Below are 17102 nucleotides of genomic sequence, written 5' to 3'. Positions count from 1 at the left end.
ATTTAAGCATATTTCACCGTTAAACTAAACCTCGTTATCATAAAATTATTTATTAAGAATAAATACCTTGAATATTACATTCGATATATATAAATATTTCCTATTTCATAATTGTGATAAGATATTGATTGTACCGACTAAGGCTATGCAAGCGAGGTAATCTTTTGAGGATAAAGTAAATTTCTATATTAACCTTCATATTGATAAATTAGTAAATATTTTGAAAATATGATGGGCGAATCTAATGTTCACGCAATTTCGACAAAATCTATATTAAGAGGTGAGATGGATTATTATAAAAAATTTTATTATATAGATATTTAATGATGTCGATCATTATTATTAATAATTTAAGCACTAAATTCATATTATCGTCAATCATTTTCTAATTTAATAAGTTATTTAATTTTATAGGCAAATTAAACAACAAATATAAAAAATAAAAAAAAATAAAAAAAACAAACAAATAAACAAAGATGAAAAACATTATTATCGGAAAATATTCCTGAATTTATAATATTTTATAATCCGTAAAATAATATTTAATGAATTTATAAAACGTACTTGCTGCAAAATTCAATTATATTACATGATAAACTTAGGAAAATAAAAATGCTCCCAATATTTAATATATGAGATACTGATGCGAATAATAAATATTGTAGCTAAATTGGCATGCATGTAGGAGGAGATCTTTCATATTTGACATCTAGGAATTTCTATATAAAATAAGCATAAATTCAAATAAATGTCTATTAATATTTGATATGAAATTTTTTATTAACATTTTGATATATTTTGTATACAATGGGTGTGCATATTTTTAATTCACAATTAAGCTTAAACATATACTTACGGTTTTAATTAATAATAAATCATATTGTCATTCAAACATCCAATTGCTTCAGCATCCAATGGAAAAAACCAAGAACTGAGAAGCTAAAACTTAAAGGTATTGCAGTTGCTTTCAGCCATGCCCATAAACTGTGAATATAGAAGACGTAATTTGAATTTACAAGAACGAAAGCGATATATTTATTAGAAAACTTTCGTAATGTTTACAATGCAAATGATAAAAAATACAATTATTAAGCCATTAATACACATTTATATTTGGAATTTGTAACTAACAAAATTAATAGCTTCTACAATATTTACATAACATTCTCTATATAATAATACTTTATATAATTCTTTGTACAGTTAATGGCGAAAATAAACATTTTATCAGTCTTTTTTCATACGTTCAAGTATGCATTAACTAGCTATATATTTATCCTAATTTCGAATTAATGTTACATTAACTGTAATTTTTTTTATAATTTTAAATTTATTAAAAATATTTCAATTCGATTGTATAAACGAAATAAAAGTGTATATTTTAAGATTTTGGCACATTAGTAAAATATTTTTTCAATTAAAGAATAATTTTAATGAAATTCAGTAACACGATAATACCGTATAAATTATATAAGATTTGAAAATGACTGTAAATATGTTTCGAAATTTTTATTAATGCTAATCAAACGATATATATACATATATATATATATATATATATATATATATATATATCGGTATGTATGGAGATTTATATTAGTACGAAAGTTAAAAAGAATTTATGTATAAAAAAAAAATGTTTTATCATTAATTATCATTTTCATTACAAGAAGAATTATAGTTTGGTAATCACCAAAAATTTGAAGAACGAACCATCACTTTTATGTTACATTTACATCCTCCAGTTTTTTTTTTTTTTTTTTTTTTTTTTTTTTTTTAAACCGTACAATTCTTAAACTCAATAATGTGTTATCAAGCAGATTAAAGAGAGAAAAACATAACCTAATATTGTGCGATTCGAATTATTCTGCACTATGAATTCCTATTAAGAATAGTAATAATGGCAAAATAAGCTAAACAATTGTTGCGGTTGGTAACTCGTAACATATCAACATATCTCCATCTAGTACATACGACTCTACGCAAAATTAAGCTGTCGTTGAAGAGGGAAGGTTTAACATAGGTATGCTATGTAGGTCAAATAACAATCTAGTAAATTTAAGCGTTCGTGAATCATTAAATGCAATTTGCGTATCTTTTGTGTCCTTGACATTCACTCTACTGATGCAGTAATGCAGTAACTCATTAACCATTAACTTCTATGTCTTTTCCTATTTTTTTATTCTCAAATACATCTATAAGATTGTATATAGGTTATTGTCAGGTAGAAATAGAAAATATATATTTATATTTATAATTACGTTAACTTGGCATTAACATGGCATTAATAACGATTGTTTATATATCCACCTGATATGCTGATATTTCAGTATGTCATGTAAAAAGTGTTGATATAATTAACGTTTTTTTTCTCTTATATTTTTTTTTCTTTACTAGTAATAAGAAAGTTTAATAATTTATGTACTTTCTCTTATTAAGAAATACTTTTAAATTAACATATTATTAAAAAATCATTTATCTAAATGAAATGAATCATATTGGATAAGATGATTGCATTATCATATTTCTATATATAATAAATGAAAACTCCCAATGCTCAATGTGAAAATTTAAAAATTATTTCATTTCGGATAACAATGTATATAATTATATGTGCAATTCGTCGTATTTTTTTATACTTGTATATAATTTCGATTTGTTCTGATAATAACCCTGCTAATACTTTCAATAAATATAATGCGTTTTACAAAATAGTTTTCATATCATACACACACGCGCGCGCGCGCGCGCACACATACGCACAATCACACACACACACACACACACAATTTATATATATATATATATGCACACGAGTAGCTTTAGCATAAAGAAAAGATTTTTGGTGCGTAAAAAAGAATTTACTCATAAGGATCGTCGGAAACGACAAATGTCGAGGGTGTCGAAATTGTTCCGCTCTCAAGTATATAAACTGGTGTAATAGGCTTATCATGTACATCCGTTTTGGTTTGCTCAATCTTGAAAATTACATCTAGCCCCTCTACAACCTGAAATATTAAAGCAAACTTTCCATGAATCTAGTAAATAATTTAAAAATTAAATTTAAAATGCACTTCCTAAAAATGTAATGTTCTTTTGCAGTACATATGATATAAAATTCTGTATAAAGTTAATAATTACGTTACATCTCGCTTTGCTATTACAGATTTTTTCATTTCTTTAATTAATATATACATTTGATTATTTCTACTCAATTTTTTTTCATATTTATGAGCTTTGGTAAAGTCGATTAATATTATTTTTATAATGTTTTATAATAAGATGAGTTAAACTATAATATATTGAGTACATATGTATGATTTTGTGACAATACTAATACAAATAAAGTTTCTATAAAATAACTTTTATGTTGCTTGATTTTGAATTTAAGTCGAGTTGAGGCAATCGCATGCCGTCTCTTTTACTCAAACTAGCCAAAAAATATTGTAATCTTTTATTATTTATATACTTATAAGAAGAGTATATATTTGAATGTAAGAGACTAAATACTAAAAATGTAATAAGACTGAAAATACTCGTAATGACATGTACTATTTTTTATACGGTAGAATTGCACGTTATAATTCCAATATTTCAACTTTGTAAAATAGATGTAACGGAGCCGTTTCGTTTAATCAATTGTACATAAAAAGCTTGCGTACAATAACTTCAATTGTTCGACAAAGGAAATTTAAATATTAAATATAATATTTTTCACTCTCTATGCCTATTATCCATTATATAAAACAATAGATATAGGTCAAATAGATAAATTGAAACATTGATGTCACAGAGTATTAAGCAATTTAGCGTAAAACCGCTGTATTACATCGGCCATTCGAAATATTGATTCGAAAACTAATTCGAAAATATCTGAATTCAGATTTAATTATGAATCCATAATGATCCCATCTACTTTTTACATAAAAATTTAACTTTAAAATATTCTCGCGATTAAACATCGGTAAATCTAAAATAGCAATTTTATACTTTGCGCGCACTTTAAGTGTAATTTTATTTTTTATTATCCAAATGAAAATATCTTTACTGTTGCTGATCTACAAATGTCAAAACTGAAAGGAAATGGGCAAATTATTTCGTCAAACGAAACTTTAATATTTCCTAATAAATAAAGTATCTAAGTATTTGTGAAATGTCAAATATCTTATTAAAAATTTTGCCTATAATTGCACTGAGTGATTGCTTTGAAGAAATTATTTTATTTTTTTTTTTTTAATAAGTGCAGCTAATATGAAATTTTAAGCTCACATTAAAATGTCTATGGAAATTTCAATTTAAAGGGTTTTTTTTGAATCTCCATACTTTACGAGCAAAATCTCCAAATATTTGATTATACGGAAGCGATGTATCGTATAAATTAATCGAAAAATACATTTAATAATATTTCATGCAATTTTTATTATTTAGCTTATGAAGCAAGTTTTATAAATGTAATAAGCAAAAGAATGCCATTGGCAATTATATTATTAATGTGATACATACAACCAAAATTTCAAGAAAATTTATCTCGTAGCGAATGACATTCTAATATAATTTATCCATTAATAATATTTGCTATAGATTAAGTTGAAATTATTTAGTAAATGAATTTGCTCGGCAGCGATAGGCTTGTGCTTATAAAAGTCAATATTAAATGTATAAATATAAGACTTTCAAAGCTCGCTGCTTTAACGCGTCAGGAAATATATTTCTAAAAATACCTTTCCGAAAACTGTGTGCTGACCGTCCAGCCATGGGGTTGCAATTGTTGTTATGAAAAACTGACAGCCATTCGTATTTTTACCAGCATTCGCCATGCTAATGAACCCAGGACCCGTGTGATTAATTTCAAAGTTTTCATCGTCGAAATATTTCCCGTAGATACTAATGGATCCAGTACCGTCCCCTTTTTCAATGTCACCTCCTGAAATAATCGCAATTGTTGCATAAATATCGTCGGCATCGAATTTTATCGACTTCTATCAAACTACACAAATACTTCTACATATATGGAAAGTAATTTAATCATTTCTATGCAGACGTATACTTATAAGATTTTTATTTGCATAAATTATCGAAAGGCTTCCCTCTCCCTGCTAAAGCCACAAATTTTCATTTATCTTTTCTTTTTTCTTTTTAATTAGTAAAATTTAATTAAAACGACAGTTATCACTCGTTAACATTTTTGAATGTTCTTTCGTTTAATTATATAAATATATTTAATATATATATATATATTTTTTTTTTATATTATAAAAAATATTAAATGATACATATATATATATATATATATATATATATATATTTGATAGCGTGTTTAAATAAAGTGTGAAATAGCAAAGACATTGTTAAAAACCTTGAATCATGAACTTTTTGATGACTCTATGAAAATTCGATCCAGCGTATGTTCTGCCTTTGATACCTTCGGTGGCCAATGTCACAAAATTTTTAACAGTCTTTGGAGCATCTTCACCGAATAATCCAATGACTATTCGACCAGCTGGATTGTCGCCGATCATGATGTCGAAGTACACTTGATCAGTTATCGTAAAACTATTGCCCTAACATATAAAAAGTAACGATCAATCTACTGATTTTTCAAAGTGTACAAGTTTCTACTTCAAATATTACACAATAATGACGGATGGCCATATTTTATTTTAGTTGATGAAATTAATAAATTGTTAAATGCATTAGGGCATACATGACTGAATATTTATTGAAAAATCGGTATTATCGAATGCATGATAAATTACTTCGTCATCCTTACTTTGGAACTAAATTTAGTTATTTCTTATATAAAAATTAAATACATACGCCATACAAAATTATGACCATTCAATTTCATCGATACATTAAACACAATGCGATAATTCAGATTGACTATATAAAAATACATTCTCAGCGTAATCATATAAAGCGGATCATTTTTAAATTAGCGCTTTGAAACGGCAGCAGCTGCCATTATTATTCTCTTTCTTTCAAAATTTATTCTCGTGCTTGTAATGTAAGAAGGCATGACGACACACTCTCGCAAATCCGCTGGCGAAGCCTTAAAAGCCTTGTGCGCATAAGAACATAGCTGGACAATTCCGCGCTATCATGCCAATTTTCCACCGCAATTATCACTCTACTTTCAACGACTCTCCTTTTTATTCTAATTTCTTACCGAGACTTTAAGCGCTTGAGAAATCATCACCGCACACGATACCTCGACAATCGACAAAATATCCGCTCAACCTCATTACACTTTCTAAGCATCTTCACCAATAACCACAATCACTACAATGTAAACGGCTCAGTCCGCTCTCTTTAAACCCCCCCCCCAACCGCCAATATAATATTCAGTTTTATTTATTTAAAGCTAATGCGTCGGCGATTCTATTGCCCGACGAGGTTTGCCGAGGCTTTCGGTGTAACGTCGCATGAAATAGGCAGAGCGGCATTTCGGTACATCGCCATCATTCCACTTTCACGGAAAGCATCAAGCGCAACGAGATCGAAATTTCTTCCTACCTGAGCGCGATCGGCTGCGGCAATTAGGAGTGCAGTCAGTAGGAGACACCTCATGATGAACGCACGACCGCTGTACACCTGTGAAAATATCCGCTGGTAAGGTAAACTCCGTGCGCGCCGGGGCAAATTACTCTCTCTCTCTCTCTCTCTCTCTCTCTCGGGCGCTCGACGACTAAGAGGACGACGAATAGGCGGTCACGTGTCGTCAAAGCGACACCAAAAATACGACGCAGAGGCTTGCGAACGTCGAGGGCGGGGTCCGCGTTTTTTCTCGACGTCACCGCCGTCGCCGCCGCCGCCGACGCCGCCGCTGCCACCGCCGCCGCTACCACCGCCGCAATCGTCGCGCGTTGCCACGGATTCATCTAGTCTAGTCTTCGCAAAGCTCCGGGATCCACATCCATTACGGATGCTGATCTTCCCGAGAGCCGCCAATTGTGTCGGAGCGTCGAAGCGACGAATTCCACCAATATGCTGATTGCAGCTCGTTAGTCCGCGCTCTCGTTCCCCGATTCCTAAGGGCTAGTAAATGCATTGCATTGTTAACGGACTGGAGACCAGCCGTCGACTCATAATTTATGCTTTCAGAAGGACTGCGAATGCTCTCCTCGTGACAATGAATGTTGTTAGCGGCGAGGCTCTGACTGACTAGCATCGACCATTGGCGCAATTAATGACCATTGATGGATCACGCGAGTTACACGCCTATGGGAACATGTGTATCAGTCATCTTATTAATGTCAACGGTATCGAGCGACATAATAGACAACATTTAAAGAAGTTTAAAGAACTTTTAATTACGTTGGAGCTCATTACAAGCCGTAGTATTTTTTAATTATTTTAATTGTACGCAGAATCTACATACATCTACTATATTAAACTCTAAACAATACATTCTATACTATACTACTCTACCCAATTTTACCCTATTACACAACATTATATTATATAATAATAGACTATATTAAACTCTAAACAATACATTCTATACTATACTACTCTACCCAATTTTACCCTATTACACAACATTATATTATATAATAATAGTTATCATTATTATTATCATTATTATTATTATTATTATTATTATTATTATTGGTGAGTTAATGATCATAAGTAATTGAAATGCACAGGCGCAGAATGATATGTATGAATAATTAACTAAAAGCTTCACCTGTAATGGTTGCGTAACCTTCTAAATGAATTTGTTGATAATCTATATGTGAAGACAATCGATTTGCCGCAATGGGTGAAAAGACGTTAAAATGAAACTTAATATATACGTTGACATCGATATCGGCCCCATTTTTCTTTGTTATTTTTTTTTATTTTTGTTTTTTTCTTTAAATAAACAGCTATCATGACAAAGCGAATCCCGAATCTCACGCTCGTGTGACAACATCTTCTTCTCTATCGATCATCCGGTCTTTTACAACTAAAGCAGATTGTCGCCGATTCATCAATTCGAACGCCCATTGCTGCCAAGATAAAAAGTAGAGACACCGCAAGTAGTCGCCGCGCTAAAATCTACGCATCCAAATGGCAATGGATAAGAACAAGCGCGGACATCTCTCCAACTTGATTTTCTCTCACGCGCTTTCGTGAATCCGTAAGTACTCATACACAAACACACGCACACAAGCGCGCGCGTTTATGTACACATAATACTAAAGCGGCCGAAAGCGATGGTCCCGTTAGTCTCGCGCTCGCTTGGATATTATAAAAGGTGAGCGAGAGTCCGAACGCGAGGTCAGTCGTCCCTACGCAAGCATGGATTTCTCTGGATTATTCTTCCTCCTCATGATAACGAACTTTGCCCACGGCTCCGTCCTGGAAAGGCACAAAGTCGACTGGGACGCCGGGGATGCGCTCCCGAAAGCCCTGGACATCCCCGAAGAGACGGTCACGTACGAAGGCGCGCAGCTCTGGAGGGTCCTCGAGGCTGATGAAAAGGCTGATTATCTGAGCTATTTGCAGGAAAGAGGAGGTTCGTATCTATCGTTGGGCATCTGCCTCTATAAGCTTTGCGAACATGGTTAACTCATTTCACTGAACAATGCTAAGGGAAAGGATCATTCGATCGTTCGCAACTACTACCAACTCCACTCCCATTAACTTAACAATAATATTAAGTGTAATATTAACTATAGAGTTTATCAAATAATGAGTGCTCGATATTTCTAGTCTATCTTATTATTGCCTTAAACAGACATGGATGAGCCACTTAATGCGCACAATTGTAAATATTGCGGCAAGTAATGAAACAAAATCGTGGTATACAAAAAACGTTTAATCTGTAGTTCACAACCTACAAACTCACTCTTAATAATACACTTACTAAATAATTTTTACACAATGTTATTTATGAAATGATTATCATCGATAATTGTGAGCTCATTATAATAAATGAATAAATTTTTGTAAGTATGAAACTTGGATATTATATATGTGTATTATATACATTAGTAATTACAATTTGAAAGAATTCGTAGTCCAAATCGTATTCTTTATGCTTTTACTTTATATTCAGCTGTTAAAACAAAACATTATATTAACGTATTTTTATGATAATATTCGATAAATATTAATGGGATTTTAATGATTATTAAGAGATGGCTAATACGTTTAATAGAAATTTCGATGAGCTCATAAGTCAATTTAACAATAATTTAACGTTCGAAATTATTATAAGAATTTCATGTAAAAACGAATTTGTATAATTCTATTTTATTGCATTTATTTAATATAATTTGATAAGTTAATGGAAGCTAGCCGAGTATATATTTAAAAAAAAAAAAAAAAAAAAAAAAAAAAAAAAAAAAAAAAAAAACTATATTAAAAAAGTTACAAAGTTTTTAATTCCATTAAAAAAAAGAAAAAATCTCATTTCATTCACTAATAGTCTTAAAGATACAAACAATAGTTCTCGTCTGAATACTCACGAGGTATTTAATTTATAAAAATATTTAAAATTTTGTTTTGTAAGGATTTCCTTCCAATAAAGACGATTACATTCATATACGTTTTAAGTTAAAGAAATTATTATTTTAAAAATGATATTTCTGGTATTTTAAATCTTCGTTTTCATCAATAAAACTAATTATACAATCATTGTATCCTACTTATATTGTCCTCAAATAAATTTTACTGCATTAATAATTAACTATACGTTTGCATTACAAACACCACGAAAATAGAAGAAGAAGAAGAAAAAACGTCTGTATATAATTTATAAAATTTTACAAATTAATATTATCTGTGCGAATTACTTCACAACGTTCACAGATAATTATCAATCATTTTTCCATATGCTTGATTAGATTTGCGTGGGAGCTCGCATATCAATGCTGCAAACTCATTTATTTTGTATGCAAAAGCTCTTTTATACGTTTAGTTAAAATATTACTATTTATTTCCTTACATTAAAAATATATTGATTATATGCATTTAACTTATTTGACTTTTTAAAATTTTATTTATTTATTTATTTTTATTTATTTTTATTTATTTTTTTTTTTTTTTTTTTTTTTTTTTTTTTTTTTTTGACATTAAGCATTGTTAGCTTGTCGGGTTTACCAAATCATAAAATTTCTGAGAAAAAAATTCGACATTCTTTGCACCAACTGTTGGATAGTCAAAATTTATACTTTTATAATAAGATTCTTTGAGCATATTTACATAATCGTTATTATAACGATTTACGAAGGATTATCTTATTTATAATTTCATTTAATATTGTTTCTAAATCACACAATTTTTGGAAATACAAATTTTATTTAGAGAATTATTTATTACTTATTATTGAGTAGTCTAAAATCATGAATTATGTATAAATTAGATAAATTCCTATAATTGTTAAATGCATACGTTTGGAAGTAACTTCTGACATAGTTTTTATTTTTCATAATATTTTTCTCCTTGATTACAGATTTATCACTATGGACGGGGAATGATACTGCGATAGACGTTTTAGTGCTTCCTGATGTTATTCCACGAGTTTCCCGTTTCCTGCGTCAGAGACATGTTAAGTATGATGTCATAATTCCCGATCTCCAACAGGCTATTAATTCTGAAAATCCGATAAAAAGTCAACAAGAAATTGAAGATCTCGAGGGCAGAAATGGTAAGATATTCGTCTTTGAAAGTTTATTGCAATTTTATTCGCATTATATTTAAAGTAAATTTTCCTGTATTATATTTGACTTTTCGTATTATTACTATTATTTCACTAACATCTATTCTAATTTCAAAATTTAGAAAAATTTTGTAATTAATTTAATTTACGACCATTACGAACCATTACGAATATTCATTAAACAGTATGTTGGTAAAATGCTAAGTCATTTGGATAGAAAAATTTTTTTTTTCAAATTATTCTAATTGGTAGAATTAAGAAATAAGTTATTGAAAGTTTAGCGATCTCGGATCATTCAACTTGAACTCAATCAATTAATGAAACAATTAAGTGATGGTAGAATAATATATATATATATATATATATATATATGTTCAAAGCTCAACTATAATTGTCAGAATTATCATTATTCAACAAACAATTATTATATATTACAATCCTCAAAAACGCAATTTATAATTTCATTTTTATAGAGTTGAATTTTATCTCTTGCTGCAAAAAAATTTCACTAACATAAAACGCTGTGCCAAAGTGTTCGGTGAAAGTTTATACAATAATGAATGTAAAAACAATACGAAATTAACTCACATACAAGTTAATGCTGAGAAAAGTTACTTGATATGCTTGATATATGCTCATGGTCGCTGAACTTCGAATGTAGTCCAATAGCCCACTTACCACTTTATCAGTTGATTAAATTAATATAGGCTAGCATTTTATCGAGTGAATGAGAAGAAAATTTATGTCTAAATAAATGTTTACGCTGTTGCTTTTAAAATAAAAATATCGTATAATTATAGATTGTTTAGTGTCACGTGTCTTTTGAATGGAACATTATCGAACACTTTCTTAATTCGTATGATTAATTTTTGAAAATATCAGATTAATCAGTAAAGAATATTAGAGGACGTGTACATTAATTGTGTATCGAGTTTTCATGAATTTCACGATTTACCGTACTGTTATAATTATTATTCAAACGAAATTGAAGTAAATATTAACATGAAATAGCATAATGGATTGTAGTTATATATGAATTAAAAAATCATTATTATGATTTATAAAATTATTGTAATGCAATTCAAGCAATATGTTAATAAACTTGACCTATTATTTTAATCGTTATCTTAATTGAATAATAATTTGAATTTTCATTGTCGTTTAAATCAAATTTTATTTGTTTGCTCATAGATTCTGTGTACATATTGTCATTATTAAAATTTCTTATTCTTAGATACAAGCAATTGATGCAATGTATATATTTTTTATTTTAATATTTTTACCCATGCACACATGCGCGCGTACACACACGCACACACGCGCGCGCGCACAGAGATAAGCTAGTTATATATTATGAAATTATTAAAATGGAATGACATTATTATTTACATTACTATTTTATGGATAATTTAATGATCCTTGAAAGGAATAATCAAATTCATCGTCCGAGTATCTAATCATTTATTACAAATAGCACCAATACGAATGAATAGTCATAGGCCTCCTATCTGTAACCCCTCAGATTTTACAAAATCAAATGGAATTGTTTCACACCATCTCTATATTTCATCTAAGACCAGCCGAGGAAATCAATTTCAGCGCAAAGTAAATTAGGTTTTTTTTTCTTTCTTTTTTTTTTTTTTTTTTTTTTTTTTTTTTTTTTTTACAAATACTTAACAACATACGGATAATGTTGTATGAAGAAATCAAGTTTCTTTCCAAACGGAAGATCACGGACAATCATTCGTTTGTAATGAAATTTAATCAATGAAAAGTAGTATGAGAGTAAATAGATTGCAACTAGCATAAAGCATTAATATAGATAAAATATTATGTAAATGTAGGGAACGGTGAAATGATATATATATATATAATTTTAATTTTTGCTTATTGTTTCGCCAACTAGATAATAATTATTTGGCTATGTGACGTTATTTTAAATAATAAAGAACTAACAAAGTGTAAGTTACGTAAAAGTTGAGAATAAAATTTCATAGGTAAACTCTGAATTATAACTTATCTTTGCTCCCCCAATAATTTTCCATTTTCTACATTAAGGTAATAAAATTGTATTATAATATTTTCTATATTATAATCAGAGTTATGCGAAACTTAATGAATAATGCATTGATAGCTAAAGTGGTGTTTTAGCTCGCTACGCTTGGTGGAAAAAGACTGTGAATGGTGTTCAAAAAAAAAATCCTCTACGTTATTATCCTCATCCTCTTCGTTTCTCCGTATTTAATTCATTAGCGGGTGAAGGTGTTCGTGGCTACCGATTAAAGGGTGAGCTGCTAATTCGGTACTTTTCGCTTCGCACATTCAGTTAAGTATTTACACGTCGTCGATTTATTTTATGAAACTCATAGTGTTTTACTGGCTTATATTTAAATTTTGTAGAAACGTCATTGGTGTACGTGTAGTTAGTTACTTGCTTTGAGAGTCTAGGATTTTGTATATATATTACTTTTTGTTTTCTTCTATGGAAATGCCGATTGTTATTATCGAATGGAAAGGTGATTACAAGGTAGAAAATACAAAGAATAGCGAGGCTTAGACAATACGTATATACGCATATAGACGAAGGAGCATAAATATCCCTCGAATTTTCAACATTTCCTAGTGTTTGACAGTAGAATTTTTGGCAATAATATTCGTAACTCTTTTCTACCTTGACGATCCATGCATAAATCCATATCTTATATATATATATATATAAATCTCTTATAATTAATTATTATAAGGATGTGAGTATAGAATGACAAAGATTCAATATCACTCACTCATTATTACCAGCTGAATATGCGAAGCGTAAATTAGATAATAAATATTAATCGGAATAATGGTGGTTCCTCCGTTAAGCCGAAAGAACTGATTTTTAGGACATCGAATGGATTGGACGAGTTACCATCGACTTGACGACATTCATGGCTATCTGGATTACTTGGCCAATACATATTCCGACATTTGTTCGGTCATGACTATCGGTAAATCCGTCGAGGGCCGTCCTCTTAAAGTACGTTTTAATTATCTATTATAAGAAAATACAGCGAGAATAGTCGAGCCTTGGGCTTATAATAATATTTCTCGATATATATTAACATACGAAATCTTGGCAAAGCTTAAATCTCTCCAAAATGTAAATAAGAATAAAAAAAAATAATAGAAAATGGCTCACTAACAAAATTGAGATCAATGAGAGAGAGAGAGAGAGAGAGAGAGAGAGAGAGAGAGAGAGAGATAATAACATTAAACTGTAAAGTTGATTGGAAAAAAAAATGATTAAAACGCGTAAACAAGGTGCTAAATACACAGACATGAACGTCGCGTGAAATTCAAGGTTGAGCTAAAGCACCGAATCAAGCTTAAAAGCCACAGAGCCCATCTTCTAGCCCCATACGTAATAATTGTAATATACTGTAACTGGAATGCGCAGGTGCTTCGAATAAGCAAAGGAGTGGATAACGCTCCGGCACTTTGGATCGACGGGGGCATTCATGCCCGAGAGTGGATTTCACCGGCTGTCGTCACTTACCTTATCGATTATCTCGTTGAGCACAGCGAGCAGCTCGAGGCCGACTATTACATTCTACCCGTTGTTAATCCCGATGGGTAATTTGTTTTCATTTCTATGATTAATGATTATTATTCAATGCTCGCTTGATTACGTAGCAATGATTGCATCTCATGATCGCTCACGTTCCATTTCCTTGTGGTTTTATCGCGATTGTTGGCGCATTTGGCTTAAATCCGTATGTTTCAAACACACGCGTTCGCCGATAATTTTGCCATCCACAAAGCTTTTTAATATTTTAAATTACGCGATGATTACGCAGATATTGCTCGCGTTGTAGTTTCAAGGGGCGCCTATTTTCGTAAAATTCAGCTATCGTTGAGCGAGGGCTTATCGACAAATGCCATTATCTCACTGCGGCGACGTGCTTATATGTTGGCAGATACGAATACACGTTTCGCGGCGACCGACTCTGGCGCAAGAATCGTGGTAATCTGGAAAAAGGTGGCTCCTGCATTGGCATCGACCTGAACCGTAATTTTGGCTATCGTTGGGGTGGCCTGGGAACAAGTAAGCAGCCATGCAGGGAAATATACGCCGGGACCGGACCTTTCTCCGAGCCCGAGACCCGTGCCATTAAGAACTTCTTCGAGACGAGCGCCGCTAATTTTAAGGTTCAGTGACACGTATTTTGCAACGAAATTCTCCTTACTTTTATTTATATTTCACAATCCTTGTAGATGTAGTTGAAGTTAATGCAATAAAACACAAACAGTGACATTATAGCGTATTGTAGGGATAAAATAAAACTGATAATACGGCACACATAAAGGAAATTATCTAATAGTAAGATATAGGAACTCTGTACTTCAATGAATTTAAAGTTGAGTAATTAAATCACAGAAATTAGTACGAGTGAAGCATGTAAATGACAATGTGAAAACAAATTTTTTTATAAAAACTGATTAAGGAGAAATAAGTTTATTTAAAGCAGGGTATACTAAATTGCACATTATCAAATACAATTCGCGATATTGTTTTTTATAAACTAATTACTTTAGTGGTATTATATTAAATGTTTTAATTACTATAAAAATGGACTGTTGTCAAATTTCTGCGTGAATTAAATAATAATAAGGACAAATAATGCTAACGGTACTAGTAGTAGCAGATGTAGTAGCAGTAGTAGTAGTAGTAGTACCGGTGGTAGTAGCATCGTGGTTGTTACTGTCGTTGATAAATAACAAGAATAACAGCAATAACAGCAACAACAACAACAACAACAACAACAACAACAACAACAACAACAACAAAAATAATAATATCAATAATTATTATTATTATAGTAATAATAATAATTATGATGATGTCATAATATTAGTATAATATATTTGTGTAATAAGCATTTTAGTGTAAAAATTTTGCTCCTTTATGTCGTGAAAGTATTTTTGGTAACAGTATCGCAAAAAAAATTTCTTATGTAAATGATCTTATGGTCAAAGTGGCCTAAATATTGCCATACTCGATGGCTCATTAGTGAGTATTGAGTTTCATAAATTACAGCCAATTGCATTCGAATTACATGTCTTGCGATTGAACATCGTTAGCCTGATATCGTGAGAAAAAACACGCACAGGTGCACATACATAATGAGATAGCTCTTACTTTTAGAAATCACTTATCGAATCCGTTATGTGTCTGCTTTCTTATTAATTTATCCCCGTAATCATATTTTCCATAATTATAACTAGATCACCTTCTAAATCTTAAATTCACGCTTCGTTAACGCGAAAATTTCTTCATTCACAAGTGACGCGAATGCACTTTTAAAGTGCAAAAACTTGCAGCGACCCCATAATAAACGTAAGATTTATCCATTTCACATTTACGGCACTCCTCCGATATACCGTTCAATTTTCAAATACACATCGCGCGCAATAAAACGTCAATAAACGCAATGGACGACGAGCCATAACAATAACAGCATCGTCGACGACGCAGCTGAACGTCGAGCGAGGCAGACTGCAAAGAGAATGTACGTAACGAATCAACTGGCTTACTCTTCCCCACAGGCTTATCTCACATTCCACAGCTACGGCCAATACATTCTCTACCCATGGGGCTACGACCGGCGTGTGCCTCCCGACTACATGGACCTGGACCTCGTGGGCAAGAGAATGGCCGAGGCGATGCGCGTCGCCGGCGGGGCCAACAGCCACTACATCGTGGGAAACAGTGCGACGACCTTGTACGCGGCCTCGGGTGGTGCCGACGACTGGGCCAAGGCTCACCTCAAGATTAAGTACACTTACACGGTGGAACTGCGCGATAAGGGCCAGAGTGGCTTCGTCTTGCCGGCCAAGTACATCAAGCCCACGGCCGAGGAGGCGCTCGCCGCTGTCCTCGTAATGACACGGACCATCAAGTCACCCGCCGCCTGATCCTACGACCCCGACCTTGCGACCCCCAAACTTGCCACGGGATTCTTTCCTTGACCTCGGGGCCTTAAATTTATTTATCGTCGGAGCGATTGTTGGCCCGCCACATTTTATTCCAGAGGTGGTTAATCCGATCCGTTATCTCATCGCGCGTAAGACTAATCTTAGCCGACGTTCGCTTATTTCGATAATCCATTGTGGGTTGAGAGTGCCGTTACTATTAGTCGAAAGATACTGTTACGATACTTATAATTCTCAATGCCGGCGACGATGAAATATCGAAAATAATGATTCCTTTAGCGCAAATTTGCAGGAGACGCGAAAAATCGAGCGAACAAAGTACAGATGCCTTATATGTATTTATTGGCGCTTTATCGATATAAAATTCCATGCATACGGCAATTCCTTGCAATATACGAGGTCTTAAATAAATAATAGATAATAAATAATGGTTATATGGAAGCGAGTGCTTGTAAAGTATTCGATTGCTCGTACGTGC

The 17102-nt window shown here is 31.8% G+C and overlaps 2 protein-coding genes across 2 annotated transcripts; one reads left to right on the top strand and one right to left on the bottom strand.

Moving 5' to 3' along the window:
- Positions 1–773: 773 nt before the first annotated feature.
- LOC105359703 (peptidyl-prolyl cis-trans isomerase B) lies at positions 774–6649 on the bottom strand. The gene is made up of 5 exons (XM_011496353.1): positions 6517–6649; positions 5357–5561; positions 4722–4924; positions 2866–3008; positions 774–984 (listed from the first exon to the last, which is right to left on the bottom strand). The coding sequence occupies exons 1-5, from the start codon at positions 6568–6570 to the stop codon at positions 888–890; spliced, it is 702 nt and encodes a 233-aa protein (XP_011494655.1). The 5' UTR covers positions 6571–6649; the 3' UTR covers positions 774–887.
- Positions 6650–8250: 1601 nt separating this feature from the next.
- LOC105359693 (carboxypeptidase B) lies at positions 8251–17022 on the top strand. The gene is made up of 6 exons (XM_011496342.1): positions 8251–8503; positions 10445–10639; positions 13534–13667; positions 14088–14263; positions 14608–14839; positions 16238–17022. Exons 1-6 carry the CDS (start codon positions 8287–8289, stop codon positions 16604–16606), a joined length of 1323 nt encoding a protein of 440 aa, XP_011494644.1. The 5' UTR covers positions 8251–8286; the 3' UTR covers positions 16607–17022.
- Positions 17023–17102: the final 80 nt, after the last annotated feature.

Source organism: Ceratosolen solmsi, unplaced genomic scaffold, assembly GCF_000503995.2.
Source record: "Ceratosolen solmsi marchali unplaced genomic scaffold, CerSol_1.0 scaffold10, whole genome shotgun sequence".
Lineage (NCBI taxonomy): Eukaryota > Metazoa > Arthropoda > Insecta > Hymenoptera > Agaonidae > Ceratosolen > Ceratosolen solmsi.
The sequence above is the reverse complement of the archived record's forward strand: the minus strand, read 5'-3'. Positions and strand labels throughout refer to the sequence as shown.